Source organism: Typopeltis vanoorti, chromosome 1 (genome assembly GCF_054136105.1).
Source record: "Typopeltis vanoorti isolate ZY-2024b chromosome 1, IOZ_Tvanoo_1.0, whole genome shotgun sequence".
Taxonomy (NCBI): Eukaryota; Metazoa; Arthropoda; class Arachnida; order Uropygi; family Thelyphonidae; genus Typopeltis; species Typopeltis vanoorti.
The window spans coordinates 116,898,363-116,926,257 of NC_143549.1; the positions used below are offsets into that span (position 1 = coordinate 116,898,363).

At 36.2% G+C, this 27,895-nt stretch overlaps 1 protein-coding gene across 3 annotated transcripts in view; it reads left to right on the top strand.

Annotated features, from left to right (window-relative positions):
* The window catches only part of LOC150110341 (KICSTOR complex protein kaptin-like), a 252,785-nt gene that overhangs the window by 95,621 nt on the left and 129,269 nt on the right, over window positions 1-27,895 (top strand). For all 3 annotated transcript variants that reach the window (XM_090393083.1, XM_090393074.1, XM_090393065.1), the window contains one exon: window positions 19,589-19,676. In XM_090393083.1, coding sequence (XP_090249209.1) covers window positions 19,589-19,676 — 88 coding nt within the window. The remainder of the gene's footprint in view (window positions 1-19,588; window positions 19,677-27,895) is intronic.

A 27,895-nucleotide genomic window follows, 5' to 3' on the forward strand; every position in this document is an offset into this window, starting at 1 on the left:
ATCTAAATATTGGTTAATTTTTTGTTGATATAGCCATTGTATATTTGTGTCATTTAATAATCTAGTTTTATAAACAAATGTTTTAAATTTTCTTTCTGTTCTTGTTATTTGTAGCCATTTAAGTGGTAATCTTAATTTTATTTTAATGAGGAAGTGGTCACTACTTAATTCATATCCTCTATGAACTCTAAAACTCTTTAGATGTCAATTTTTTACCATTCCTGTTTAGAGTATGTTCTCCATATATTCCTATATTATTATTAATTTTCTTGTTTCCAATTCTTGCATTTAAGTCTTCTCCTAATACTACATAATCATTTTTATTTATTTTATTATATATATTTTGTAACTGATTATGAAATTCAATATTATCCTGTCCTGTTATCTTCCTTCTTCTGGGGCATATAAACCAAATACTGTTGAATAACTTCTCATCTATTTAGGATGGTGAGTCTGTTGCCACGGTATGACAGTGAAGAGTATAGAAGGAGGGCTAAAATTACTAATGACTTTATGCGCAGATTATGCAGGAGGAGGAGTGGTATGGAATTTGTGGATGTGTGGAGTGAGTTCGATGGCCGAAAGGATTTATATAAGATAGATGGTTTGCATTTGAATGGGTTTGATGTACAGAGACTTGAAAAGGTGTTGTTGAATGAAGTGGAAGTGGATGTGCAGAATCAGGGAAACTAGAGTTATTAAGGGGGGAGGGGAAGTAGATACGCAGGTGTTAAGAAGACAGTTGAGTGTATGAATGTGTGTGATATGCCTGAGCAAGTACGAAGGACAACAAATCATAATGGTACAGTTAGTATAAGGCATCAAAATAGGGATGGGACAAATGGACTTCTGCAATTCATGTATACTAATGCCAGAAGTATTAGGAACAAGAAGGAAGAATTTTTGGCCTTGGAAGAATCTGTGGCCTGGAAGTGCCACAATAACCTGTGGCACTTCCAGGCCACAGGTTATTGACATTAGTGAAACATGGCTGACAGAAGATGATACAGCTAGTGGGATTGAATGTTTGGGGTATGGTTCAGGAGTGACAGGGAGAATAACATTGGGGGGGGGTGTTATTGATGATAGCTGATGAGCTGCAGCCAAGGAGAATAGAAGTGGAACTGCAGGATAGAGAAAAGAGCACATTTGAGGCTATTTGATGTGAGGTCGAGACTAACAGAACAAAATATACAGTTGGGTAGACCAGGTGATGGAATAGATGTTGGAGATAGTATGTATAAGCAAATAGAAGAAATGAGTGGAAGGAGGGTAATTATTATGGGCGATTTCAACTATGGTAAAATTAATTGGAAGGGGGAGAGGACACATGGGAGGAAGGAATTGGATTTTCTATGGTTATTAAGGGATAACTATCTGCGACAGCATGTAATGGAAAATACTAGGGGTCAGAGAGTGCTTGACCTAGTAATTGCATCTGAGAACTTGACTATAATGAATATGACCATGTTGCCACAAATTGGTGAAAGTGATCATAGGGTCTTGACTTGGAAGGTGGCTAAAGGTGGAATTTACAATTAAGACAGGGTACATGTGGAATTATTGGGCTGGTAAGTATGACAAGCTTAGGAGTTTGATTGGTTCAGTGCCATTGCATGTAAAACTGCAAGGGCTGGATGTTGATAGTGCATGGGAGGTGGTTAAGAAGTGTTTGCAGGAGGCAATGGCTGCCTATATACCTAGAGTCCAAATAATAAATCAAGTAGGGGTTAAATGGATGAATAACACCATTAAGCTTGAGCTGCAAAAAAAAAAAAAAAAAGAAACAACCGTGGAGGGAATTTAAGGAGAAAGATGACCGGCAGGCACATGAACGGTATAAAGTGCAGGCCAGAATGGTAACGAGTGGTAAGAAAAGCAAAAGCATATTATGAAAGTACATTAGCCATGCAGGCTAAAGAGAATCCCAAACAGTTTTTTCGATATGTTGCAAGCAAAAGAAAAAATGTATATGGCAGAATGATTTTAAAGAATGCCGATGGTAGAGAGGTATCCAAATCAGTTGATTTAGTGAAATTACTGAGCTAGCACTTTGCAAGAGTATATCATCCAGGTGGTGACATTGCAGGAATGAATGAACCAATAGCTTATATGGGAATTGTGGTGCATGAAGCGAGGTGAATAGTCTATTACAAAACCTTAATGTCAATATATCTGTATGATTGGATGGTATACCAGCTCATGTCGTATGTGAAGCGGCTAAAGAATTGTCAGTGCCCTTGATCATTTTGTTTAATCTGAGTTTTGGGTCTGGGTTAGTCACAAGGGGGTGGAAAGAGGGGAAAATAGTTCCACTGCATAAAGCAGCTTCCAAGACTGCTGTTGTAAATTACTGACCGATCAGCATATCAGGAATCGTTATCAAGGTCTTGGAGAAAATAGTCAAGAGGAAAATACAGGATTGGATAGATGAAAATGGGATACTGTATGTGGGACAGCATGATTTTGAGAAGTGTAGATCATGACTTAGTAACTTGCTCACGTTTTATAACACAGTTACGGCTGAACTAGATAAGGGTAATGGGTTTACAGTGATTCTACTGGACCTTGCTAAGGCCTTTGACAGGATACCACATGGAACTCTAATCAGTAAACTGCAGCATATGTGGATGGATATAGGGTTGGTGAGATGGAATGGAGGGTGGTTGATGGAGAGATATCAGAAAGTGGTTTATTCAGGAGTAGAGTCCAAAAGACGGTCTGTGACTAGTAGTGTGCCACAGGATTCTGTTCTTGGACCACTACTGTTTAATTTGTTCATAATCGATATAGGAAAGGATCTGAGAGGAAGTGTTCATTTGTTTGCTGATGATGCAAAGTTGGGTAGAGCAATAGTGAGTGCACGGGATCTCAAAATTTTGCAGGATGATTTGGATAGTTTAGAGGACTGGGCTAAGGAGAATAGATGTCAATTTAATGTTGCAAAATGTGAGGGTATGCATTTTGGGGTGAAATGATTAGCAGAGTATATCACATTGGTGGAACCATACTCCACGAGATTGACGAGGCCAGGGACTTGGGAGTGTTGGTGGATAGAGAGTTGAAGTTTAGGGGGCACATTGCAAAAGTGGCTAAATCAGCTCATCAAATCACTTGGGTGCTGAAAAATACTTTAACAAGCAGAGACAAACAGGTTACTGTTCCTCTGTATCGAGCCTTGATAAGACCCCATCTAGACTACTGTGCCCAGATAAGGGCACCAGGGTTTCTTCTTGATGGGGAGGAGGTTGAGAGGATCCAGAGACGAATGACCAAGATGATAGCAGGTCTATGGAATGAACCTTATGAGAACAGGTTGAAGATTTGTGGGTTGCAGAAATTGGTTGATAGGTGGAAATGGGGTGATATGATTGAGACATTCAAATTACTGAAGGGTTTCTATAAGATTAATTCAGAATATATTTTTGAGAATAGGACTGGTGGTGGTGGTGGTGGTGGTGGGAGGACTAGGGGCCATACATGGAATCTGGGGAAGAGTTTGGTTAGCAAGGGTGTTAGAGCTAGGTTTTTTACTTGGAGAGTGGTGAATGAGTGGAATAATAGTGGAATAGAGTATGTTGTGGGTGTCTTGACTGTGAATGAGTTCAATGCGAGGTATGATAGATACTGTGTGAATGTTGAATAGTTGTTCTTGACACGATGTTAGGGCCACACTCGATGAGTCTATGGACTCCTTGGAGTTGCCCGTAATAATAATAATAATATTTTTATTTTAGCTTCTGTTATTCTTTCATTCAGTAATTTATAATTTTTTAACTGCTTTGAAGGGAATTATGAATCCAAATCATAACATCTGCTTGTGCTCTTTGGTCTCTGTCAACTCCACAGTATATTACATTAAAATTTTCAGTTCTCTTAGTTCCTTTTAGGAATTATAGACACACATTAACACAAGAATATTTTAATGTTTACCAAATATTTCAGTCTGAAACTAATAGACTATCCTCAGTGGCTACATACAGAGTTTGAGGGAGGAATGCATTTTTATAAGGGATGGCCTGCATGTGAATATTTTTGGTATTAGAAGTCTGGCAAAATTATTTATTGGTATGAGGCCTATTATGGAGAGTCAGGGAAACTAGTGCATGATTGGAGAAATAGTGAGAATCTGTTTGTTAGAACTACTAAGTTATGCAGCTGTGTTAATGATATGAATGTGCATAATCATGGAGGTGACTTAGATGAAAGGATGAGTAGAATTGTTACTAATATTGCAATTGTAGAAATCTGCGATTGCAATATTGGTTAAAAAATTTATATGAAGCAGTGAGTCAAATACAGAGTCCATCAAAACAATGTATACACACTTTAACAGATGTCATCTATGGATGTTAAAGTGTTTTTGCTGAAGCAAAATGGCCAAAGCACGATTGTCGTTCGAGGAACACAAGACCATTTTAAAGTGGTATTTCAAATTTGAAAATGTTGAAAGTTTATTTTTCGCTTGGTTAGAATATAATAAATTTAGTTTAATCCTTTATCCAAGTGTGAGCAAACAAAGTTTGTGCCTGAAAGTATCTTCAGGACTGGGGTAAGGTGGTGCAACACCAGGGCGACTCCTTGCAAAGGTGGAGCAAGCTTGCAAGGAGTCGCCCTGGTGTTGCACCACCTTACCACAGTCCTGAAGTTACTTTCAGCTGCAAACTTTGTTTGCTCACACTTGGATAAAGGATTAAACTAAATTTATTATATTCTAACCAAGTGAAAAATAAACTTTCAACATCTCTCTCTAAATCCAGAGTAATTTATTAAAAAGGTGGCACACCATTTGGCAACTCCTATAGGTAGAGATGACCTTGCTAACACTTCTGCCTGGTATCTCCACTTGGGCCTGGCTCCCACTGAAGAGACATCAATAAAGGTCGAAACTAGTCTGGGTATTGGCCCTTCCCTTAATACATAACATTAGACATATCCGCAAGGAAATGTGTTTTGCTTTATGGGAGATACTGAGATAGGAGTGTTGGTAGCTTGCTCCACCTTTGCAAGGAGTTGCACTGGTGTTGCACCACCTTACCCCAGTCCTGAGGATACTTTCAGGTGCAAACTTTGTTTGCTCACACTTGGATAAAGGATTAAACTAAATTTATTATATTTGAAAATGTTGTTGAAGTTCAATGACAATGGAGGCGTGAGTTTGCAACACAACCTCCAACATGCCTGACAATTGCACGTATTCATGATAAGTTTGAGACCCATGGTGCCATGTGTGATGTGCAGAAAGGAAGTTCCAGGAAGCCTTGCACAGCAACAAGTCCTGTTTCCTCAGCTATGGTGTTGAAAAAGTTTACACACTCGCCACAGAAGTTTACCACACAATGTGCATGTGAGACAGGAGTTAGCAGTGCAAGCACATGGCACATTCTTAAAGCAGCTAAATGGAAAGTTTACATCCCAAGATTATTACATGCAATGAATGAAGACGATCCTGATCGAAGAATGCAGTATTGTGAGTGGTTTCAACACATGGTAGATGAGGAGTTTGTGAGGAAGATGGTTTGGTCTGATGAACCACAATTTAAGCTTAATGGAACAGTGAATCGGCATAATTTTGTTTACTGGGCTCCAGAAAATCTGGGCTTTCATGTGGACAATGCAGTCAATTTACTGGGGCTCAATGTCTGGTGTAGATTGTTATCTAGGGGTTTAATAGGGCCATTCTTCTTCTTTGAAGATAATGTTACTGGTCAAGTGTACCTAGACATGCTATGCACATCCATTTTACCTGCCATTCATGCGCTTTATGGGAATGATCAATTTCTCTTCCAATAAGATGCGCACCACCACCAAGACGTGAGAGCTTTCCTCAGTGAGAGTTTGCAGGGACAATGGATAGGATGAAGAGGTGCAGTTGAGTTTCCCCCTTACCACACACCCTTTCTCCTTATTAAACACCCTTGGACTTCTACCTATGGGGGACTCTAAAGGATGTAGTGTATCGTAGAAAACCAGCTACACTGTGGCCCTTTGGAAAGAAATTGAAAACAGCATGCACAGCAATCCCACTTGACACTTTGGCCAATGTTGCCCAAACAGTAGTTCACCATAATAATAAGTGTCTGGACACTAATGGTAACCACTTTGAGCACCTCATGTAATTGTAGAAGTCAAATGTAACTTGTATTCATTCCTTGATGTCTGTATAAATTTAGTACAGACAGCCCTTGGTTTACAATGGTTCAATTTATGCTGATTCACAATAATGCCGGATGCCTGTGCGTGCTTTCTTACTGTAGTGTGGTCTGACTGAGAAACAACTCTAGCAGGCACTCAAGTGTTTGAGTGTTTACTGAGCTACTATGACGTATATGTATCAAACCTAGTTTTACTGTTGAAATTACCTAATTGTTCTATTTAATTTTTTTTACATACGTACGTATTTAAATTGATAAAGTACGTAATTACATATTATGTCTGATAAAAGAAGTGCAGAAAAGTTAGCAGAACTTGGTGTTAAGAAGGCATGAAAATCAATCACACTTGAAAAGAGGATGGAGGTGATTCGAAGAATGGAAGGTGGGCAGACACTTGCTAATGTCTGTAGAAGTATGAACTTACCTCCATCGACTGTTACTACAATTATGAAAAATGCAGATAGAATAAAACAGTCTGCGCAACAATCTATGGCAGCACTAAATGCAAAACATGTAAGTTATAGCAGGGGTAAACTTCATGAAAAAATGGAAAAATTATTATCATTATGGGTGGATGACTTGAATCAGAAAAACATTCCTCTGATGCAGGCTGTTATAACTGAGAAAGCAAAAACAATTTTTGAGGATCTTAAAAAGACAGACGGATGTGAAAAAACATTTTTAGGAAGCAAAGGTTGGTTCATGAGATTTTATCTTCAAAGCCTGTTTCCTCCGTATACAGGGTGAGTTTTATCATTAGGTGAACCTAGGCAATTGCCTAGGGATGCTGACTTCGGGGCTTATGTTTGTGTGAGTATGACAAAATATATATATATAGAGAGAGAGATAATGTATAGGGGCACCTAAATTTTCTTTGCCTAGGGGTATCAGATACTCTCGGACCAGCCCTCTCCGTATAACATTTATGGAAATGGTAAGAGTCTTGGACACCTCAGAAAAAACTATTAAAGACTATTGGCGGTCATTCGATATTTTGAAGAGCATTAACAACATCAAGGCAGCTTGGAATGAAGTGTTAGCAAAGTGTTTAAAAGGAGCATGGTGAAAACCTCTTCCAGCATTTATGCATGACTTCGAGGAATTAGTACAAGAAGAGAATTTTCTTGAATATATTACCAAGCTTGCGTGAGAGGTGAGATTTGACGATATTACAGCTGAAAATGTGACAGAAGTCTTAGAGGGTCATGATAAACCACTTTCTAATGAAGATTTAAAAGAATTAGCCGAACAATTAAGTCAACATCCAAAGGAAGAGAAAGAAAATGAAGAATGCCCTCTGAGAAATTTACAGCATATCCTTGAAGGCATAGAGACATTGACTGATGAACTCTGCAAAATGAACCACGATTGGGAATGGAGTGTGAACGTAAAAAGGATTAGCCGAAGTCATATACAAAAAAAATGCAGGTGATCCTAAACCAGGAACTTCAACATAGAAATATGTAATATCTTTTTGAAGTTTCATATTTTTTGTATATAATTTTGTTTTGTTTTCATTATTAATAATTTTATTTTAGGAAATATATACGTATTTATTATCAAAGGTTTAAATATAATAATGTTACTCATACTTCATGTGCATATTTTTTGACTGCACAGAACATAACTTTGTACCTCCCATTAAAATTGGGTTCGTTTTATGCCAATTCGGTTTACACTTGTTTTTTCAGAAACGGAAGTGAGGCGTAAACTGAGGGCCGCCTGTATTACAATTTTTATACAGGTTTTTCTTTTGCTGACATGTGTATACATTTTTTTGACGGACTCTGTATATATGTTAACAGCATCTTCAGGAGGTTTTTTATTTTTATGTAGCTCTCACCTCACAAAAGATTATTTTCAACCTGTAGTGCATTAGGTACCATGGATGGGCTAATAAAAATGAAAAAGACTGGAATCATAGTTTAATGATGAGTATCATTAGGCATGTTATGCAGTCTCTACATTGTTGTATAAACTCTATATGCGATTGCTGGCATAGGAGAGGTCTTGAATGTTACACATATTAATTAATGACTTCCAAATTCCATGTAATTCCTTGGTTTCTATTGAGTGTGCCTTTGGATATTTGCAATATGGAACATTGTCTTAAGGGATGCATAGAAAGTTTTGTAAAGTGATGACTGGTTTGAAGACTGTTCTGATGTTGACTGTCTTTAATATTTGGGCTATTTTTCTTGATGCATTGCCAATGTATGGAACAGATACATGCCTTTATAATTAATTTCTGGGTTATCATGGGATCGTGTTCATCAGAAAATACAAGTTTCTTTAGTACCTTTTTTTTGAGTAGCCACTTTGGAAGAACTGATTAAATGGGATTTGAAGTTCTTGTTTTTGTTTGATGTCATCGTTTTTTAATGTTTAAAGCCCTGTTTTTCAAAAATTTTTCATGTTTAATGCCCTGTTTTTCTGGATGCATTGCCAACATATGACAATACATCCAGAAAAATAATCCAAATATTAAAGGCAGTGAACATCAGAACCGCCTTCAAACCAGTCCACATAGGGTAGGAGTGAAATGGATGTGTAATTCATTAAGCAAGAGATTCTTAAGAAAAAGATTGTGGAAGAATATCATATTCATAAGGATGATGTCAACTATGAAAATTATGAGATATAGTCCAGAAGAGTTAAAAGTATTGTATATCAGATTTAGTCTCTTTTCACATTCAGATTCAACTTGCTATACAATACTTTTTTGATCTGCATGCTAAAGACAACCTAAAAGAATTCTGTTGTTATGTAGCAAGGAAAAGAGAGAACGATTGTTAAAGAATAACTCTACCGAATCTGCATTCAGTAGATGGTATGCAGATGATGGAAGCAGAAGAGATTGTTTGAAAAATTGGTGCCCATTATGCTGAGAACTATGAACCTGGTGAATGCATCATTGGAGCTTAATGCTACCTCTTCACTATATGAAGAAACTCTGGTGTATGAGGAGAAGGTGCTAGAGCTGTTGTGTAAACTGAATAAGAATCCTTTCTTTTAGTGTTACACAGTGATCAGCATTCATTTCAGACAAATTATGGAGACTACAACTGTGTTAGAAATAATTATTTGAATTTCCCAATCTTTCGACCTTCAAGCGCCTCCGTAGCGCAATTGGAAGAACGACGGTACATTACGCCCTTCGATTGAAATAGGCCTAAGTTCGATTCTCGTCGCAACGGGAGGAATCTTTATCTGGACGATTTCAATCTAAGGTGAGTTAGCCGATCTCATACGGAGGTAGCAGGGTTTTTTCTCCCGGAAACTCGGGTTTTTCATCCCGCATACAGAAAAATTGGCCCTTCAGAACACATGCAATTTACAGACAAAAATACTAGTTGTTGTGGTGGTGGTGGAGGTGGGCGGTAGATGGTGTTGATGGAGATGATTCGTAGTAGAGGTTCGGTGTAGTGGATGAGATAGTTGTAGGTGTCCTCCCGCGATGAGTCTTCGGACTCCTTGGAGGTATCAGTAATAATAATAATAATAATAATAATAATAATAATAATATTAAGGTCATCATCTGGAGTATACACACACACACACACACACACACACACATATATATATATATATATATATATATATATATATATATACACACACACACATATATATACACACACACAGAGACAAGCTATATTACAATTCACACAGTATGGCAAAGTGACAATGATTTGATCAACGGCTATTCTACTGGACTGACCTCTAGCAGAAAAAAAAATTAAATAAATAAAATAAAATAACTACATCAAAGCTATATTCTATTTATAACAACATCAGAAAACAATTTCATATGGATAATTGTATAACAGAAAAGTGATGTCCTAATTTAGCATGATAATTGTTATATGTGAGTAGTCTAAAAAGTTCTCAGCCTTGACCATAGATGGTAGCACAATCGGCAAGATTTTTTTTCTAAGTTGGAACATCTGTCATAAGAATCCATGTGAAATTGCAAGTCATTCTATCAAGTAGTTTTTTTTTTTATATATATATACAGCTGTCTGAAGCAAAAGTGTTGTCTGTATCCCTTGAAATGGATAAAATTGAGTATCAATTGGTTATAAAATTCTTTGTAAATGAAGGTTTAATGCCAAAAGAAATTTATTCGATGTTCATAAAAGTTTATGGGCACTCTTCTTCATTTTCGAGAATTAAGAAATGGGCTGCCGAGTTTATATGTGGCTGTACCAACCTTGAAGTTGATCCATGTGAAGGACATCCAAAAAGTGTAACAACACCAGAAATCGTTGATCAAGTGCATGATATGGTATGGGATGACCAGCGAGTCAAAGTGCGTGAAATTGCTGAAACTATAGGCATTTCAAAAGAATATTTTGTATGAAAATATATGTGTAGGATATATTTTGCATGAACAATTGCAAATGAAAAAGCTTTGTGCAAGACGAGTGCTGTGCTGATCTAAAACACACTCACCTGAAAATCTCTGAACAGTGCTTGGAGAATTTTAACAAGAATACAACTGATTTTGTGCGTCGATTTATTACTGTGGATGAGACTTGGATTCAACATTACACACCAGAATCCAAATAGTGGACAGAAGCCGGTTGTTCAGCGCCAAAGAAGACAAAAGTCATGGCATCGGTATTTTGGGATGCTAAAGGCATTTTGTTTATTAATTATCTTGAAAAGGGTAAAACAATAACCAGGGAATATTATTCCGATCTTTTAACCAGACTAGATGAAAAAATTTATGAGAAAAGACCTGGTTTGCAGAAGGAAAAAATCATGTTTCATCAGGACAATGCACCTGCCCACAAAGGTGTTTTGGCAATGGGAAAATTAAGGGATCTGCACTATTGTTAGAACATCCACTCTATTCCTCAGATTTGGTTCCCTCTGACTTCTATCTTTTCCCAAAACTAAAAATCTTTCTCATTGGTCAGTGTTTTACTTTGAATCAAGAGGTGATTGCAGATCTTACTGAGAACCACTACAATGACGGGATAATGGCGCTGGAGCATCGCTGGAATAAATATATTAGTCTTAAGGGAGATTATGTTGAAAAATAAAAATACTTTTGAAATTATAAATATGTTTTTTCATTGTTAGGCTGAGAACTTTTCAGACCACCCATGTATTAGAGTTAAGATCCTGGATTACCTATAATCGTATTTATAATTGCCTCTTAGGCAAACAGCTCTCATGATAACTAATATAACAACTCTCATGTTAAATTAGGACATTATTTTCACTGTATGAAAGAATTTTCTCTGATGTTGTCATAAATAGAATATAGCTGTGATGTAGTTAATTTATTTTATTTCATTTATTTATTGTAATTTTATTTTATTTTCACTAGAAGTCAGGCCAGCAGAATAACTGCCAATTAAATCATTGTCTGTTCAGCATACTATGTGAAATGTAATATAGCTTGTCTCTGTTTATATATATATATATATATATATATATATATATATATATATACATACATGTGTGCATACTCCAGATGATGACCTTAATATGAAGGTTGAAACATCAGGAAATGAAAAGAATTATTTCTAACATGGTTGTCGTCTCCATAATTTGTCTAAAAAAAAAAAAAAAAAACCTGAATAAGAAGTTGCCAGTAGGTGCTGATGGGATTATCAGCATGGATGATAAAATATGTTCAACTGAACTGTTTATGCCTTTGATCTGGCTGTATAGTTTGAGTCTCAGAACAGGTAAGATTCCACAGAAGTGGAAAGAATGTGTGCAGAATCCATTACACAAGGATGGTGCAATGATTGATGTGTCTGTTGAACAGAAGTGGAGAAACGGTGGTGATATAGATTTTGGAAAAGTTGGTAAGAGCTTGCACACAGAACTTGTTTGACAGACAATCTGTGCTTTGCAAAGAACAGTATTTATTATAATTATTATTGTTATTAAGAGAGAGACCGCTCATGGAGTCAGGGACTCATTGAGGGGCCACATACTACACGCACCATCTATCATACTTATTCTTGAATTCATTCACACTGCTTGCACACTCACAACATCCAATGGCAATCTATTCCAATCATGCACCAGCCTATGAGAGAAAAATCTAGCTCCCCCCCCCCCCCATTCTTAGTGGCATGCATTCTCAGCTTTCAAGGATGCCCTCTTGTCCTTTCCCCATCCTCCATAAATTGAAAAATTCTGTCAACTGAAATCATGTATGACCCTTTCAGAAGTTTGTAAGTCTCAATCTGTCTTCATAATCAGTATTCCACAAACCTGATATCATTTTTAACACTGTTGTTTGCACTCTCTCCACTATATCAGAATCACAATGGAAACCAGGAGACCAGACCTGCGCACAGTAGTGCAAGTGAGATCTTATTAAGACCTTGTAAAGAGACAAAATGACATCCTTATCCTTTCACGTGAAAGTTCATTTCGGCATTGCAATTATCTTTTGAGTGTATTTGCAATCTTTGCTACATGGCCCATGAACTTCAATTTCCTATCTGCTAACACTCCAAGATCTCTAACATCATCACTTTCTTCAGTCACACCAAAGTGAATTACTTTACATTTACTGACATCCATTTTCCCATGCCCTCATTTCCAGACTATTCAAATCATTCTGCAAGTACTGCATATCAGCAGCATTCATGATTACCTTATCTATCTTTGCATCATCAGCAAATAGCTGTATGTTGCTTGTCAAATCTTTCCTAAATTCATTAATGTACAGATTAAATAACAGTGGACCAAACACAACTGGTTACCTTAAATCTTTCAGACCCCACCCCCATATATCACTTTTTGATATCTCTCAGTCAGCCATCCTCTTATCCATGCTAATATTCTATAACCCAAATCCATATTCTCCAATTTAATGCAACAGTCTACTGTGCTGTATTCTGTCAAAAGCCTTAGCAAAATCCAAAAGTGTTATGGTGTATCCATTCTCCTTGTCTAGCTCAATGGTAACATTGTTATAGAATGTGAGCAAGTTGCTAAAACATGACCTTTCTTTAGTAAACCCATGCTGCTGATTGCAAAGTAGAGATTCGCTGTCAACCCATTTCTGAATGTAAGCCCAAACCAATTTTTCCAAAATCTCGACCACCACCACTCCTGAGATACTAATTTCAATAGTTGAATATATCAGCACTTTGATGTATACATTTGTTGAATACATTTGCACTACCCTTGTGCAATGGAATTATTATACAATCTTTATACTCCTGTGAATCTTTCCTGTTCTGAGACTCATATTAACATGTTTACTGCCATGCTTCTCGGGCATAGTTTGTTATCGCATCCAACGACTTTAACTTCTACAAGGTCAGTACGAGCTATCTCATAGCTGGCCTATCAGATAGAATTTCGTTTCATACGTCAACTACAAGTAATCTTGTATCAACCCCCCCCCCCATCTATGTCTTACATGCGCTGACGACTGTGTAACTTGAGTTCAGAGTCAGTGACGTTCAGCATTCAGTACAGTAAGGTTTATTGTGTCTAGTCTTACAATTATTTAAAATTATCTAAATAAAAACGTTCATTTACGCCATGGCCAGTAAAAGAAAGCTTATTGATGAAGAATTAGAAGCTTACGCCAATATGAGCGATGATGAATGGAATTAATTATTTGGTTCCGATTCCGAAGATGATTATAATATAAAAGATAACTCTAGCGATGACGCAGATGATGACATATCGTATATATAAATAAATTCGTATATAAATACAAATATATAGTGTATTACGCAACAATACCTCTTATAATATACTATACTTTTGCTGAAATTATTTTCCTTCTACCAAGCCCCTTGACGTGCGCTCTCCACTTTATTCACAAGCCAAGGGTCCAAATTAACATGCTTATACTACTTGTATAAGCATGTTAACTTGTGCTTGGCATAGGAGGTCGGTAATCAACATACGAGTATATTCGTAGTTGGCTTGTGAGGCTCATATACCAACTATGAGTATACTCATAGTTGGCAGCAAAGTGTTAAACAGCCTTGTCAAAGGAATAGTTCAGCTGAACACTCTTTTAGCACATTCTGCCAGAGAGTATATTAGATTGCTGCCACATACTCTGCCAGAGTATGTGGCAGCAAGAATATGCATCAGTTGATTGGGAAACCTCCTGACCTGTTTGGCCCATATACTATCTGGCCGCCAGCCTGCATTACCACTATTTTAACTGCTGTACCTTTGAAATAGAGGAAGGTCTGGGTATCTAAATATGTTAGGCATGTCCTTGAAGAGTATCATTTACATGCTGCATGGAGAAGGGTGGTGGTATGGAGGCTGGGAACCCCTGCTCCAGAGGCCAAACATATCATTTGCCACTTTAGGTCTCCAATAAGCAGGGTGGTAATGTTTCACTGGGCAGTGAAGGTCATCTAACACCTAGTGGTCTAGTTGCCATTTTCTCCAACTAGGAAGATATCTTGCAGCAGGAGTGCTCGCTGCAAGCACCAGAGTGAACCAGGCCACTCCACACCACAGGAAGGCAACGTTGGCTTAACAGGAAGAGGCTGTATATTGTACATCCCTGCCCATTAGTGGCCAGCATTACGTAGCTGTAATAGGAGTATTTAGAATGTAGTAGAAGAATACTTCTTCTTTACAATATTAGAAGACACCCCAAATTTGACTTTAGATCTTTTGTCCATTACAATTTGAATTGTTTCACTTACTTATTGCCATGTATTAACTTGTAATGTGTAGTGTGCTCAGAAAATTCTGATTTGAAATCCAGCAAAATATAAGACAGTTAATAAAACATCTTTTTATATAATTTAGTTTGTTTGGTGTTATAGTACTGTAAAAATAAGTTATGTATATAAGACATTGTTCACACCAGTTTTAAGTTATGGATCTCAGAGCTAGGTTAGAAATAAAGCATCTGATCAAAGATTAGAGACCATAGATATGAGAGTTCTTAGAAAAATTTGGGGCTTGAACAGATGGTCTCAATGGCAGAATCATATGAAAAGCAAAGACATTAGGAATGAACTTGACATTGTTTGCATTCAGGAATGTATGAGCAGGGCTAATCTAAGGTGGTATGGTCACTTCAATAGAATGGAAGAGGAAAGGTTAGCAAACAGGTATTTGACTCCAAGATGCCAGGAAAAAGACCCATAGAAAGACCAAGGTCTAGATGGATTGATTTGGTGAGAAGTGCCTTAGGACAAAATGCTAGATATGATGATATTCAAGTGCTGACAAGTAATAGACTAATTTGGAGGAAACTTGTTGATAGGAGATTATTAATAATATAAACTTAATCACATAGTGCTGTCATCATAGCCTGAATACCCTTTGATGGCACTTATCAATAAATTGATGATACTGTTGATATTTAGTCTAAAATTCTGTACAAATAAATCTTTTCAAAGTTTTCCATTGTTATTTATTTCTTTCTAAAATATATCTATTTATATTTCCATTCTTAAAAAAACATTTTATTTTTGTTGACAAAATGTCTTGTACTGTTAATGTCAGTTACACTTAAACTTTGATCTTATTTGTACTGAGTTTGTTAACAATTTTATTTTCTCTAATTCAGTGTGAACATTAAAACTAACCAATCATTCCTGTTATTTTAGAAATAGCATGCTGGAATATATTAAAAAATGTAATTATTTTTTAATTTTAATTATAAAGAGATAAGCAAAGCTTTTATGTTGTGAAGCACTCTTGGATAACATAAAAGCTTTGCTTATCCGACCAAATGTCTTGTACTGTTAATGTCAGTTACACTTAAACTTTGATCTTATTTGTACTGAGTCTGTTAACAATTTTATTTTCTCTAATTCAATATGAACATTAAAATTAACCAGTCATTCCTGTTATTTTAGAAATGCTGGAATATATTAAAAAATGTAATTATTTTTTAATTTTCATTATTATTATTATTATTATTATATCATACCTCCAAGGAGTCCAAAGACTCACCAAGGGAGGGCATCAACTCTACAACTCATTGTCTCACTACTCCACCAACCTTCATCATCTAACACCAATGCCATCTACCGCCAACTACCATCACTAGTGCTTTCACAGACAATCACAAACATCCATACCCACGGCGGGATTCAAACACGCAGCCTTTTGGCTGGAGAGCAAATACGCTAACCACTCGGCCAACCAGGCCAACAAAAAGTTCCCCTAGTCGGCGACTAGAATCGAACTCATGATGCTCTTTCTTTGGGCAGTCTATCGCTAAGGTATGCAAATATCACTTCCACTCAGCTACACAAATTATAAAGAGATAAGCAAAGCTTTTATGTTGTGAAGTACTCAGAGAGGAATTGGTGGCGCTGATAGCATCAGCCTGGCTAAAGATTATTGGGATCACTGAGACATGGTTGACAGAAAAGGATATAATAACAGGAATAGAAGTAGCAGGGTACAGCATTTTTTGGCAGGATAGGAAGGGAAAGTGTGTTGGTGGAGTACTGCTTATGATAAGTGACGACCTATGTCCTCTAAGGAGTGGAGGCTTTGGAAGGCAGTGACACTAATGATTTTGAAAGCATATGGTGTGAGGTAGAGGTGGGCAAGATGGTATATTTAGTAGGGTGTTGCTACAAACCAAGAAGCACAGAGGGTGGGGACCAGGAGATGTTTAGACAGTTGAGCCTGGCAAGTGCAAGTAGAATGATTGTTATGGGTGATTTTAACTACAGCAGTATAAGTTGGGAGGAGGAAAATGCATGTAGCAATAAGGGAATGGAATTTCTAGAATTCTTGAGGGACAAATGTCTTAGGCAACATGTAATAGAAGGAACAAGAGGATCAAGAGTTTTGGATTTGATCATAGCATCAGAAGAGTTGATAATAACTGAGATGACATCTCTCCCACCAGTTGGAGAGAGTGACCGTGTGGTTTTGACTTGGAAGATGAATAGACATGCAGGAGTATCAAAGAGATGGGAACATATGTGAAATTATAAGGCAGGTGATTATAATAATCTTAGATATCTACTTGTAGAAGTTTCATGGAGGGAAGAATTGGAATGCCAGGATATCATTAGTTCTTGGGAAATTGTGAAGGAATATTTGTTAGCAGCAATAGTAAACTGTATTCCACAAGTGAAGAAGAGGACACAGTTTGGTGTAAAGCGGATGGCAAACAATATTTAAAAGGAACTGCATGTGAAAAAGAGGCCATGGAAGAGATATAAGGAGACAGGTGAAGAGCAGATGCATGAAGAATGTAAGACGCTGGCCAGGAGAGTGACTAGTATCATAAGGAGGGCGAAACTGGAATATGAGAAGAGATTGGCTCGAAGATCCAAATAAGATCCTAGAGAATTTTTTAGCTATGTGGCCAGTAGGAGGAGAAATGATTGTGGAAGAATGACATTGTGGGATAAAAATGGGAATAGAGTGAATGATGCAGAGGACATAGTGGAATTGTTCAATCAACACTTTATTGGAGTATTTCATCCTGGAGGAGTAAATTTTAGTACTAGAGGGATAGGGCAGGTTCGAGGTTTAGAGGTGCAGGAGGAGAGTGTGTTCCAAACACTGGATGTACTCTGGATGTCAGTAAAGCTGTGGGACTGGATAGTATTTCACCATGAGTTTTTAGAGAATGTGCTAAAGAACTGACAGCTCCGACCTGGCTTTTCAGTGAAAGTCTGGATACAGGAAAGGTGCCCAAGGAATGGAAGGAAGGTAAGATAGTGCCATTGCATAAGGGCAGTAGCAGACTGGAAGTGTCTAATTATAGGCCAGTTTGTGTGTCACCAGTAGTTGTTAAGATCTTGGAGAAATTAGTTAGGAACCATATACAGCATTGGGAAGATGAGGGTAATGTTATCTGTGAGAGTCTACATGGGTTTGTTAAGGGGTGCTCTTGTTTTAGTAAAATGCTAGCCTTTTATAATAAAGTTACAAGAGCAGTAGATGATAGAAAGGCATATATGCCATTTTCTTAGATTTAGCAAAAGCATTTGTCAGGATACCACATGATAAGCTGATATTTAAGTTGCATCACATGGGTTTGGATGTCAGGTTGGTCAACTGGATTTGGGATTGGCTGTCCAATAGGTATCAGAGAGTTGTGTATGGTGGGGCAGTTTCAAGGAAGCAGAAGGTTACAAGTGGAGTTCCATAGGACTCAATACTGGGACCTATATTGTTTAACCTTTATATCAATGACATTGTCAGTGGATTGCAGGAGGATATTCAATTGTTGGCAGATGATGTGAAGCTGGGAAAGGTTATTAGTAATAGTGCAGATGTGGTAGCCCTGCAAGAGGATTTGAATAAACCGGACATATGGGGCAAATGAATGGGGGTTTTGGTTTAATGCAGCAAAATGTAGTCTTGAAGTTTGGGATACATCGATAGGAGGCTGCATACTCGATTGGAGGAGCTGTAATGGAGGAAGTAGGGGGAGACAAGAGATCTGGGGGTGATGATTGATAGAAAATTGAAATTCAGAGAACTTATTGCAAAGGTGGTGAGGGTAACCCAGAGGATTGCTGCAATACTGAGAAGGATGCTGACCTGCAGAGATAAAAGAGTTATCATTCAATTGTATAAGACCCTGATCTGACTCCACTTAGACTATTGTTCTTAGATTTGGTCCCCAGGATTTGAAGGGGATAAATTAACTGTGGAAAAGGTACAGAGGCAGATAACAAAGATAGTTTTAGGACTGTACAATGTTAGTTATGATGATCGGCTGAGTGAATATGGAATGCAGAGTTTGGTAGATAAAAAAAGGAGATGTGATATGATTAAGACTTTTAAACTGTTGAGAGGTGGTTACAGGGTTGACACTGGGGAATTCTTTTGCTTGGTTGAACAGCAGGAAGGAGTGATGACAAGTGGCCATCCCTGAAAGTTATGAAAGGAATCTGTGAGTAAGAAGGATGAGGAGTGGTTTCTTTGCATGGAGGGTGGTTGAACCGTTGAATGCATTGCCTGATATAGTGGGGAGAGCGAGAACAGTCAATGAGTTTAAAAAGTGGTATGATTTACTTTGTGTTTCCTAGGAGGGACCTCCTGCGATGAGTCTTGATAGACTTTGTGTTTCCTAGAAAGGCCCTCCCTCGATGAGTCTTTTGACTCCATGGAGGCCTGAATAATAATAATAATAATTATTATTATTATTATTATCTCTGTACAAAAACAGAAACATGAACCATAATTTTAGAGACAATAAAAATAATTATTAAAGATAAAACTATGTGGGATTTAATATCCCCTTAATTTAAGTAATTATTAGAGTTTTCTTAGAAAATTTCATGACTGTTAGAGTGTGTTCTGTGTGACAAATTTAACATGCAATTTATGTATTCAGTATTGAGAATTTTCTGCCAAGTAAATGTAGTAAATTTTCTATGAAGCAGCTCCCCCCCCCCTCCTTATTCCTTAAATGCAGTTTGGATTACCATTACTTTGTATCTTTTATTTATTTATTTATTTTTTTATTTCAGAGTGATTATGTTGGAAATCATACCCATTACTTCAATATTTATTCAGACTGGGAACCAGGAAATGTTTGTGATTTGGATAACATTGCCCGTATGTATTTAAAATAATTATTTTCATACATACTACTTTCTGAAGAATTTAGAAGACATCCGATGTGTGCCCTTTGTATACATTAATCTTTTGTTATTTCATTAAAAAAAAAAAAAATATATATATATATATATATATACTACACATGATGTGTTCTAATCACTGTTTTTTTGTCTGCACGGTTAGCCTAGTGGCTTTGTGCTTCGCAACCATATGACTGGGGAAGGAGTGTCCCAGGTTCGATTCCCATCGAAGACGTGAGGAATTTGAGGATCTTCTTCAGCCATAGCCAAGTTAGCCAGTCTTGGGCATGGTAGTAGAGTTTTTTCTGCCAGTTTATCTGGCATTTTTCATCCCATAAGCAGGCAAACCGTCCCCGTGAACACACACGGATCTACAGCCGTAAATACTTAATGCTCCCCTATGAGGGGGGGGGGGGGGCTCAACTCTTCCCAATAGGGATGGGGGAGAAAAAGGGAGGAAACTCCATACGAATAAATAAATAAATAAAACTGCTTTTTTTCAATTTGATTTACATTTGGGAAAAACAATTATATTTAAAATAAAAAAAAAATTAATATATATATATTTTTACTTATGTCTATACACAGAAAATGTCAGGAGCATCAGGAACAAAGGAGTTGAGTTTATTGCTGTGGGGAAGTTGGAGATTGTTGGAATTAGTGAAATCTGTCTATCGGAGTTAGATGTTGTAACTGGAATTGAGTGTAAAGGATGTAGTATTTTTAGGAAGGGCAGAAGAGATAGGAGAGAAGTTGGGTAATACTACTGACCTCTGGTGGTTTGTATCCAGTTATCGTAGAAACTTTTAATGGTAATAAAGTTCCATTTAGCATTGAGTTTGAGGCTATCTGGTGTGGATAACATATGGTGGGGGAGCTGCTGCACACTTGGTGGTTTATCTGCTAGGTATGGTGAAATGCATTACCAGATTTCCTCCATGAGAACTAAACAGCTTGTCATTATGGATTACTTAAATTATCTAAACATTGATTGGTAGAAGAGAATTTATGAAGTTATTGTGAGGCAACTATCTCATAGTTTGAGATATGATTTGATCATAATGTCAGGAGGTGTGGAAGGTCTCAGTTAAGGATGCTGCTTTTTGCCACCAGTTGGTTAGTTTTTTTGTTTTTTTTTTAAATCATCCCATGGTATTATCACACCAGATCATAGAGGCCAAATTCATGTATTTTATACAGCACTTTTTCTGGGTTCTTATAAAGTTCACATTTAGAAATATTCATACAATTTAGTAAATGCATTGGTGATGCTTCCTCAATATTACAGATTTTGCAGATGGGGAAGACTTTTATACCATTGCTAAACTCGATTGGTCTTGTGTGGCTGGTCGTGAGGCAAGAGATCATGGTAGTGGCACAGCGATTAAACTTGGAGTTGATGGTAGCTCTTGGTTTTCTGCTGAATACCAGTGGTGAGTCATGTCCTGGAGAATCATTCTTTTTATGTTTTCATTTTGTGTAGTTTTAAAAGGATCAAAATCTGTGGTATCACTTGATGTTGGAGCCACTTTTGCTACTTCATCTGCAGTTTCATTTTCCTTTAATCCCACATGGAATGGAATCCATTGGAAAATTATCCTTAAGTAGTTTATGTTTTTTGCTGTGTTCCTAAGTATTTTTTGATGGCTAGTGTAGCAGTTCTTAATAGCTTAAAGGGCTACTAAGGAATCTGTGAAAAATATAAATTCCTTTCCTTTGGGTTTTGTTTATCCAAATGTTGCAGCGCTGTGTTAATGGCTATTAATTCTGCATGGTATGGGTTGCATCCTATACTGTTGGTTGTTTTTAGTTCTGTATTATAAACCAAGGTGGCATCTCATGGCACAGAGAGGAAAAAAAGGTTTGGAATGAATTGAAGGGTTGGAATGAATACAATATTGGGAAATAAGGATGCTTCAAGGGCTGATGTTCCTCCTGATAAAACCTCTAAAAATGACTTAAAACAAGCTATAAGCAAACTGAAAATGAAAGATTGTCAGAGAATCAAAATTGAAACATGGAATGTGAGAACAATGAACAGATGTTGAAAATTAGAAAATCTCAAAAAAGAAATTGACAAAGGAAGAATTGATATCATAAGGACTCTGTGAAGTCAGATGGGAAGGAATAGGTGATTTTTATAGTGACGAAGTAAGAGTAATTTACTCAGGTGGAGATAAAAAGAAAAAGGAGTTGCATTTGTTTTTAATAAAAGAACAACAAAGAGCATCATTAGCATAAAATGTCTGAATGACAGGATTATGGTGGTAAAATTGAAGGTTGAACCTGTAAACATAACAATAATGCAGGTATATATGCCAACAAGCAAATGACCATTCAAATGAGGAAATAGAGGAAATGTACAAACAATTACAAGAACTAATTAAGCAAATAAAAAGAAAAGACGGTATGATTATAATGGGAGACTGGAATGAAATTATGGGAGTGTAGTATGAAGATACAGACTAGGTAATAGAAATGAGAGAGGGGAAAGGTTAGTGGAATTCTGTAAAGAAAATAAGCTAATAATTACGAATACTTGGTTTAAAAAAATCTAAGAGAAGACTATACACATGGCAAAAACCAGGAGATACCTCAGATTAATTACATTATAGTAAAGCAAAGCTACAAGAATAGTGTAAAAAATGCATGCACGTATCCTGGAGCTGATATTTACTCTGACCACAACCTACTATTCATAGAAATAAATGTGAAACTAAAGAAAATAAAAGAAGCTATGAAAAGGAAAAAATAGAACTTAGAGAAATTAAAAAATACCAAGGAATTTGGAAATAGATTGGGGAAAGAATTAGAGGAAACAAGTTTTGTCAAAACCGAAGATCCAGAAAAGAAAGGGGAACAAGTTAAAGAGAAAATAAAGAAGATTGCAGAAGAAGAAATTGGATATGTGAGAGCTAAAAGAATAAAATAAACCTTGGATAACTAATGAGATGATTTCTCTATTGGAAGAAAGAAGAAAATGGAAAAATAATGACACTCCAGAAGGGAAAATGCAATATAGAACCCTGAATGACAAATTGAGAAGGGAAGCAGAAATAAGTAGAGAAGATTGGCTTAAAAAACAATGTGAAGAAGTGGAAAATTGCGAGAGAGTGGGAAGGTATGAACTTTTGTATGAAAAAGCAAGAAACCTAAATTACAAGAGAATTGGAATTCGAGCTAGAGGCATAGAAAATAAGAATGGAGAAATCATAACTGAAGAAGATAAAATCCTAATGAGATGGAAGGAAACATTGAAGATCTATATGACAAGGAAAATAGACAAATGAGTTGCCATTAGAAGATATAAAGAAGGTAAATGAAGATGATTTAGGCCCAGAGATTTTGAAGACAGAAGTAGAAATGGACTTAAATGTGGAAAGGCAGAAGAAATAACCAAAATAATAAATTTAATTTATAACAAAAGAGAATTACCAAAAGATTTTATGACCTTAATATTTATACCTATACCAAAGAAAAGTAATGCAGTGAACTGCAAGGATTTTAGAACAATAAGCCTCATTTCCCATACATCAAAAATATTTATGAGAATCTTAACAAGAAGAATTGCATCTAAGGTGGAAGAATTTCTTGGAGAAGATCAGTTTGGTTTCAGGAAGGGTAGGGGAACCAGAGATACGATTGGACTGTTAAGAATAGTAAGTGAAAGAAGTCTGGAAGTAAATAAAGAAGTTAGTATCTGTTATATAGATTTTGAAAATGCTTTTGACTTTGTATAATGGGATAAGATGGTGGAAGTAATGGAAAAGATTGGTATAGATTTGAAAGACAGAAGGCTAATTATTTCACTATATATGGGACATACTGCCATGGTACAACAGAACCAGGTATCATTGGATGAGGAGTAAGACAAGGCTGTTCTCTGTCATCAGTTTTGTTTAACATGTATTCTGAAGCAATGTTAAAAGAAGCACTGGAGAATTCTGAAGAAGGAATAAAGATTGGAGGTAGATAGATATTTGCAATAAGATATGCAGATGACAAGACATTATTATCAAATACTGAAACAGGACTACAACATCTGTTGAACAGAATACTAATCCTGTATCAATTATGGAATGAAAATTAACTTCAGGAAAACAAAGGTAATGAAAATAGCAAGGAAAGGGGCAAATATGGATATCAGAATAAATTGGGAAAAATTGAATCAAGTAAAGACATTTAAATATCTAGGAAGTATGATTAGCAGTAATGGAAGATATAAAAGTGACATGTTTCTCTCTATGCAGCTGAAACTTGGATATTGAAGAAAGAAGAAATTAAGATTTTGGAAAGGTTTGAGATGTGGATTTGGAGAAGGATGAAAAAAATCAAATGGACTGATAAAATAACTAATGGAGAGGTCCTACAAAAAGAGTAGAAGAAGAAAGACGTATGTTAAGGATAGGCTGACCATACATACTTTTTTTTTTCATATTTCCTGGCCGTTCCGTCGTTTCAATAAAAATGTCAATTTTGTCCTGTTTTTAATAAAAACTATAAATATACTTTAATATTGGTCAGTCATAAATTATTATTAATAACCTATAATTGTATATCAATATCGTGGATACCAGCAATTTGTATAATCATGGAGTTGCATTGTTCGATACTAAATATCGATATCTGCAATGATTTATTCGGAGAAAATAAAAAAATATACGTGCCGTATGTTCTGCTGTAGTATTAGTTTTTGTTTGCCTGTATGCTAACCGGTGGCTTTGTTATTCAATGCCAGTTGTTTAGATTTCATACTTTTTAAAGTTTTAAGTCTTATTTTTTAAAACGTTTAGTCTATCCTTGCAAGTCAAAGAGGCGAAACTGAAGTTTTAATGACGATCTCCAGAAAGAATTCAAATTTATTAAACTCGAGAAGCTGTGTTGTGATGAAACAAAAAGGTATGCCAATATTGTAATATCCATTTTTCCGTTGATCATGGAGGCAGAAGCGACATCAACCAACATCTACGTAGCAGAAACACAAGGATGCTGACAAGTCTCTGGCTTCAGTTAAAAACACCAGCTCATTTATAGTGAGATGTGATAGTGAAGGTGATAAAACTGCATCGAGTGAAGCTCTTGTTGCTTATCATACTGTGCGTCACGGCCAAAGTTTTCCCACAAACGACTGCTTGTTGACATTAATGAATAAAATTTATGAACCAAAATTCTTCAACACATACCAAATCAGAAACAATAATTACTAATATTTTATCACCATAAATATGGGCTTAGCAACAGAGGATTTGAATAAAACAAAAAGCATTACAATCAGTTTAGATGCATCAAACAAAAAAAGGACATCAAACTTTTTTCTAATGATTGTGTGGTACTCTTTGCCAAATTGTGGTGTTCAAGACAAAATTGTAGACTTTATTTCCTTACCTGGGGAAACATCTGACCTGCAATGTGCTGTTTTGAAGGAAGTAAATGACAAATTTGCCTTACAAAACAAAATTATTGCTTTGTGTGCAGATAAGACGATTACCAATTTTGGTGGCTGCAAAAGATGGCAAAAATAATGAGTTTATGTAATAAAACTTTTTTATCATCTTACCTTTTCATGAATACAGAATATTACATAACTGTCATCCTGTTTTTGCCATCCCAATGTCCCGTTTTTGTCTCAAGGAAATATGGTTGGTCTAATTAAGGAGGATAAAAAGAAGAAAGGGAAACTGGATGAGACATATTCTCAGAGGGAATGGAATCATCAGCGATGCCATCGAAGGAAAAATAGATAGAAAAAGACCCAGAGAAAGAGTAAGGAAAACAATGCTAGATGACATGCTGAATGGAGACAGGTACACAACCTTGAAAGAGAAGGCTCAGAACAGAAGAGAGTGGAAGGAAAGTTTTTGCTACTAAGAGTATTTGGAAATACTCAAGAGTATTTGCTTCTGCAAATACTCTTGAGTATTTGCAGAATATTCAAGAAGAAGAAGATGAGTACACCACTCCCAGAATTGCCATTTGGATTTTTGGAGCCATATACGTAGATCTTTATTGAGTCAGATCCATATTCCTTATTTTTGAAAGAGCTAATGATCTCAAGATTTCAGAGTTTTCTAGGCTTTTTTTCTCATGTTTCCCTATTTCAAAATTAATAACTATATTTTTCCTGTCTTGATTTGAAGGAAATGCTGGATAGTTGGCTATTTTATTTGGACAATCCAAGGGAATTTTATTTTCCATGATTTCATGCACTTTTGATTTCTTCTTTATTCTGTTTGTTGGTTTCCACTTTTTAAAAAGTTATTCACTTGTTTTATAATGTGCAAGGTTGGCTCTTTTTTCTGCAAATTTAGTAAGATTTTCTTGTCACCTAATTTTTAAAGGAACAAGGTTGGATTCGAATTCTGCTATTTTTCCAGGAGTTGTATTCCTTAGTCTACATATGATTCTAGCTGCATTGTTCTGAATTTTTATGAGCTTGTCTAAACTGGTTTGTGATGTTTGCATTCAGATGGGCAAAGGATATTCCATTATGGGTTGGATAATAGAGGTGTATGTGACTTTTAAGGTTTTAGCATCGGCTCCCCACTCTTTACCTGAGATACTTTTCATGATTATTTAGTCTTCTGTTTGCTCTGACTGCAACATTGTTATGTTTATTGAAGTCAACTAATTACTCTGGATGGATCCAGAGTAATTAGTTGACTGTTTAGCTTAATCTTTGGTCTCTGCTTTCTGAGGTGATTATTAATGGTAAATACACAAATTTCTGATTTAGTAGGGTTAATTTTGATTTTTTGGTTTTCACAGTATGTAGATAAACTTTCAATGGCTTTGTTTAAGTGACCTTCTGCTGTTTCTAAGTTGTTGTGAGTTGGGAATAGGATCAAATTATCAGCAAACATAGCTATCTTTGTTTCTTTATTTATATTTTTATCTAAGTCGTTTAAGTAGATGGTAAAAAGGAGCAGGCACAGAATGCTGCAATGAGAGAGTCCCTGTCTTATTTTCACTTTCTTGGAAAAGGTAATATTTATTCTTACTCGAATTGTTGTATTTCTTAGAAAGTCATAAATCCAGTTTAGAACTTTCCCTTCTATTCCAATATGACAAAGTTTGGAAAAGAGTTTCTGCCTCCATACCTTGTCAAAGGCATTGCTAAAATTTGTAAAAGCTGCAATGATGGATTTGGTAGGTTTGGTCTGGAAGTTTTCTTGAATTGACTGGGTTAAGTAGAAAAGTTGATTAGTTGTTTAGTGATTTCTTCTAAAGGCAGCCTGAAAATGTGGTAGTATACTATTTTTGTTCAGTTGGTTACAGTGATCATGAAAAGTAGGAAACTGTATGAATGTTCAAATTATGACAGGTTAGATGCTGAACAACAAGCTGAAAATTATGACAAACTCAGGAGAATTCTATCTTTGGTCCCTTGGTATTAGTTACTGAATGGGAAAACTATCAGCACTATATGGGAAACTTAAAAAATGTGCATAAATAAGACAGTATCAGAATGTGCCCTTAGAGTTTGAAGAACAAATAGAGTGGGTGTGAAATGAATTTGCAACCTTATTAAGCAGGGGAGCCATAAGAAGAATATTATGTGGAAGTAATATTGAAAAAGTATAAGTGAGAGGATTTATAAAACTTATCGAGTGCAGGCAAGAACAGATATGAGTATTGTACAAAAAAAAGCTGAACAGAATATGAAAACAAATTGCTTGCTTGTACTAGCTAAAGGAAACTAAAAGAATTTAATTCTTATGCTGCAAGTAAAAGAAAAAAAAAATGAATGCTAAGAAAAAAACTAGAGAATCAGTACAGTATCCTTGTGTCAGAAACAGCTTAGATCATTCAGATAATGAGTGCTTACTTTGCTAACATCTGTCAACCAAGTGTATGTAACATGGCACATAGTGTAACTGTTACATTGCATGAAGAAATAGAGGTGCATGAGAAGAAGGTTCAAGAACTGTTGCATAACCTGGATAAGAATTTGGCAATAGAGACAGATAAGATATCAGCACATATGCTAAAGGAATGCTTAGCCGAATTGGCAAGGCCCTTGAACTCAGAAAGATCACACTGTTATAGAAAGTATGTATGATAGTTCTGTTCTACAAAGGTGGTGGTGTAAAAGCTGATATGCCTGACTACTGATCTATCAGTATTTCTGGAGTGGCGGCAAAGATTTTAGAGAGGTTGGTAAGAACTCACATACAGAAATGAAATGACAGACAACCT